This window comes from Emiliania huxleyi (genome assembly GCF_000372725.1).
Source record: "Emiliania huxleyi CCMP1516 unplaced genomic scaffold EMIHUscaffold_769, whole genome shotgun sequence".
Taxonomy (NCBI): Eukaryota; Haptophyta; order Isochrysidales; family Noelaerhabdaceae; genus Emiliania; species Emiliania huxleyi.
Window position 1 is genome coordinate 8,401 of NW_005196246.1, and position 1,214 is coordinate 9,614.

The 1,214-nt window shown below is 66.6% G+C and overlaps 1 protein-coding gene across 1 annotated transcript in view; it reads right to left on the reverse strand.

Moving 5' to 3' along the window:
* Nucleotides 1-504: 504 nt before the first annotated feature.
* Nucleotides 505-1,214, reverse strand: part of EMIHUDRAFT_121027 (hypothetical protein) — a gene marked incomplete at both ends in the record, with an annotated part of 1,950 nt that continues 1,240 nt past the window's right edge. The window contains one exon of the mRNA XM_005760208.1: nt 505-1,154. Within this exon, the coding sequence (XP_005760265.1) occupies nt 505-1,154 (650 nt within the window). The remainder of the gene's footprint in view (nt 1,155-1,214) is intronic.

The window sequence follows — 1,214 nt, forward strand, 5'->3', positions numbered from 1 at the left end:
GGCAGACGGCATCGGCCGCCGAGGGAACGTTGGGAAGAGGCACGAGGAGGGCGGCGACCTCAACCGACTATGGAGGACCCGCCGCCAGACGACGTCGCAGGGCAGACGACGGGGGAGAGGTGGAGCAGACGCGCAGGGCGAGACGGGGGAGGGAGCAGGACGTTGCGGAGATCAGCAGGAGGATGTACGAAGAGATTAGGAGCAGCAGGGACCCGAGGGACCATGTGGAAGACGGCTAGTGCTAGTCCCCCATCCGGGAGGACGACCCCGGCTAGTCGCCGCCGACCACACCCACAAAGAACCCTGCACAAAAGATCGCACGCCGACGGGCGGGGACCTGTTCCTTTTTACCCATCTCACAGTAGAGGTGTCCGTTTTCATTTATTTATTTCCTTCTCTTCACGCCGGAAATTTTCACATCTCACATGTGAGTCGTAATTTTTGTGGATTTTGCGTGAAAATCACGGATGTCAACCCCCTGCTCCCCCCAACGTGTGGTGGCTACTACCTCTGCTTTGACTCCTCATACGGCACGTTGGGAAACACATGCGCCAGCGCTCCGCTCGGGCTCGGCAGCGAAGTGCCGGCAGGCGCAAAGACGAGCTGCCTGTCGTCCCGGCCGGCAGCGGAGTCCTGGTCGAGCAGCTTGGCGACGACGACGCCGTGCCGCTCGACCATGCCGACCATCTTTTGCTCGCCGCCGCGTTCATTGAGGAGGATCGCCTTGACGCCGCTCTCCAGCAGCGCGGCGAGCACGGCGGCGGACGGCTCGTCGGAACAGTAGACGAGCACGTTCGAGACGAGGCAGAGGTCGAGCGGGCCGCCCGCCGCGTCGCGCGCGTCGACGCCCGCCTTGATATCCCACTGCGCGAAGCGGTACGTGGTGCCGCCGCCACCCGCCTCCGCCTCGGCCGGCTCTGGCAGCGCGAGCAGGTACGGCTCCCACGACGGCTGCAGGTCGAGGGAGACCAAGTCAAGCCTCGGCGGCGCCACGCCTCGCTCCCCTGCGAGCTGCTCCAAGTACCAAGCCAAGGCGAGCAGCTCGTACCCGGGCCCTCCCCCGAGCGACGCCACGCGCAGGAGAGGCCGCCCGCCGCTGCTACCGCCGCCGCCGTTGCCGCCATTCTCACCCTCGCCGCTGCCACCGCCGCCGCCTGCGGACTGCAGCCACGGGTCGAAGACGCCTCGTGCGGCGGCGCGCTCGAAGAGTGCCT